This window comes from Miscanthus floridulus, unplaced genomic scaffold, assembly GCF_019320115.1.
Source record: "Miscanthus floridulus cultivar M001 unplaced genomic scaffold, ASM1932011v1 fs_113_1_2, whole genome shotgun sequence".
Classification (NCBI taxonomy): domain Eukaryota; kingdom Viridiplantae; phylum Streptophyta; class Magnoliopsida; order Poales; family Poaceae; genus Miscanthus; species Miscanthus floridulus.
In genome coordinates, this window is record NW_027096206.1 from 37,783 (window position 1) to 40,218 (window position 2,436).

Genomic DNA, 2,436 nt, shown 5'->3' on the forward strand with positions numbered 1-2,436 from the left:
GGGTTTTGATCAGCGCGAAACAGCCGCTCGGCCGTCGGATCGACACGAACGGCCGCGATACGCTGGGCCAACTCGCCGGCCCAGGCGGGAGGAGGCGCGCGGCGCTTTGCCGGCCCAGGCCCAGGTTGCGGCCTGGGTGCGGCCTGTGCGCGCGAGGCAAGCCGGGCCGAGCCGGTTCAGCGCGTCTTGGGCCGCGCTGGGCTGAAAAATGAAAGAAGAACAAGAAATTTTTTTCTTATTATTTTCCAGAAACAATTTTGAATGCATATTTTGATGAATTTGAATGATTTTGATACAATTTTCTGTGCAAATTTTATCCAATGATATTTTGCCCAGAAAACAATGAATTTTTTAGTGCTTCTGGAAAATAATAACATGAAAAGATTATTAATGTTTCCGCTGTGCATGATAATTATTGTTCTCTTTGATTAAATTTGAACCAACGGGATAATTTAATTTTAAGAGAAATGAATTTCTGATAATTTTGATGCAATTATGATATTGTTATTTTCTGACCAACGTTGTTAATAACAAATATTATAATTTTTGATCCATGAGAAATTGTGCATTAATTTTACTTCTGCCCAACGGTGATGTAAAATATTTTGCATGGATGAATTATAAGTTTTAATTTGACCAACGTTGAGTTAAAGCATGAATTTTATGTATAAATGTTTCTTACTTACTCTGGTGATTTCAGGAGGCAAATGCATTGTGAACATTGCCAACATCCCGACACTCAACGGAACCAATCACCGTGTGTGGCGGGAGAAATATGAATTGGAACTTGCGTTGGGAGAGGTCGATTTTGCCATCACCTCACCGTGTCCTACTGAGCCAGAGGACCCGGTGAGAGGTGACAATGAATCTGACGCTGATTTCGCTTCTCGAAAGCGTGATCATGCTGAAATAAGAATGAAATATGACCTTGAACATAGGCAATGGACTCTCTCCAACCGCAAGTGCCTGTTGGTAGCCAAAGCCACCATAGAAGAACAGATAAGGGGCTCAATCCCTGAATGTGCTACTGCTAAAGAATATCTTGAGAAAATCAAGAGTCAGTTTACTGGGTCTACCAAGGCCACAGCAAGTTCACTGATTAAGAAGCTTGTGAATGAGAAATTCACTGGTGGTAGCATAAGAGAGCACATTTTGAAGATGAACACTACGGCATCTAAGCTAAAAGAAATGAATTTGAAGGAGGAGGATTTCCTAATTCATTTGATTTTTGCTTCTTTGCCGAAAGAATATGACACCTTCATTGTGAACTATAATATGCAGCCTGAAAGATGGGGCATAGAAAGACTCATCTCAATGTGTGCTCAAGAAGAGGAGAGGATAAAGTCCTCACAAGGTGAATCTGCTCATTTTGTGAAGGACAACAAAAGAAAGAACTTTAATGGCAAGAATTCTAAACCACAAGGGAAACCTAAGTGGGATAAGTCCTCTTCCTCCAGTTCACAGGGAAAGAAACCCCAGGATTCTGAGAATCAGCAGTATGGTGGAGCTGAAAAAGATCAGTGCAAGCACTGCTTCAAGAAGGGACACTACAAGAGGGATTGTCCAGACTTCCTGAAATCTCTGCTAAAGAAAGGTGATGAATTTATTACATTTGTAGATGAATCTCTGTATTTATGTTATGATAAATCCACTTGGTGGGTTGATTCAGGAGCAACTACTCATGTTGCAAATTCTTTACAGGGGTTAAGTGGGACGAGAACCTTGCAAAGAGGAGAAAGAACGATTAAAGTTGCAAATGGACTGCAAGCCAATGTTGAAGCCATTGGAGATTTTTTCTTTAGAATTGAATAATGGTTTTGTACTTAGACTTAAAGAAGTACTTTATGTTCCCTCTTGCGTAGAAATTTGATAAGTGTTTCGAAACTTGATGATGATGGAATTGATTGCCATTTTGGTGATGGCAAGTGTAAGATACTGGTTAATAATAAATGTGTTGGTCTTGCCTTCCGACAAGACAAGCTTTATTTATTATCTCTTGCTGAGAATGCGAACAATGTATGTGATGAGAATGTGAATGATTCCCCATCTACGGATGTAACTAAGAAGCGGAAGAGAATTGATACTGTCTCTTCGAAATTATGGCATTGTCGCTTGGGCCATATTTCGAGGGGGAGAATGGAACGATTGGTTAAGGAATCAATTCTCCCGCACTTAGAATTTTCAGATTTAGAGCAATGTATTGATTGCATCAAAGGAAAGTATGTCAAGAAAATTAAGAAAGATGCCAAACGAAGCACAGGAATTTTAGAAATAATCCACACAGATATATGTGGTCCTTTTCCTGTGAAAAGTGTGGATGGTTATGACTCGTTTATAACATTCACAGACGACTACTCTCGTTATGGCAATATTTATCCAATTAAAGAAAGATCGGAAGCATTGGATAAATTCAAAATATTTAAAGCTGAAGTTGAA

General features: G+C 39.8%; 1 protein-coding gene across 1 annotated transcript; it reads left to right on the forward strand.

Annotated features, from left to right (window-relative positions):
- Positions 1-708: 708 nt before the first annotated feature.
- Positions 709-1,840, forward strand: LOC136530356 (uncharacterized). The gene is made up of 2 exons (XM_066523107.1): positions 709-1,594; positions 1,702-1,840. The coding sequence occupies exons 1-2, from the start codon at positions 916-918 to the stop codon at positions 1,746-1,748; spliced, it is 726 nt and encodes a 241-aa protein (XP_066379204.1). The 5' UTR covers positions 709-915; the 3' UTR covers positions 1,749-1,840.
- Positions 1,841-2,436: the final 596 nt, after the last annotated feature.

Coding starts and splice junctions, on each gene's coding strand:
- LOC136530356 (XM_066523107.1), top strand. CDS start 916: ATGAAATATGACCTTGAACATAGGCAATGGACTCTCTCCAACCGCAAG. Junction 1,595..1,701: donor GAAATCTCTGCTAAAGAAAG/GTGATGAATTTA, acceptor AATTCTTTACAG/GGGTTAAGTGGGACGAGAAC.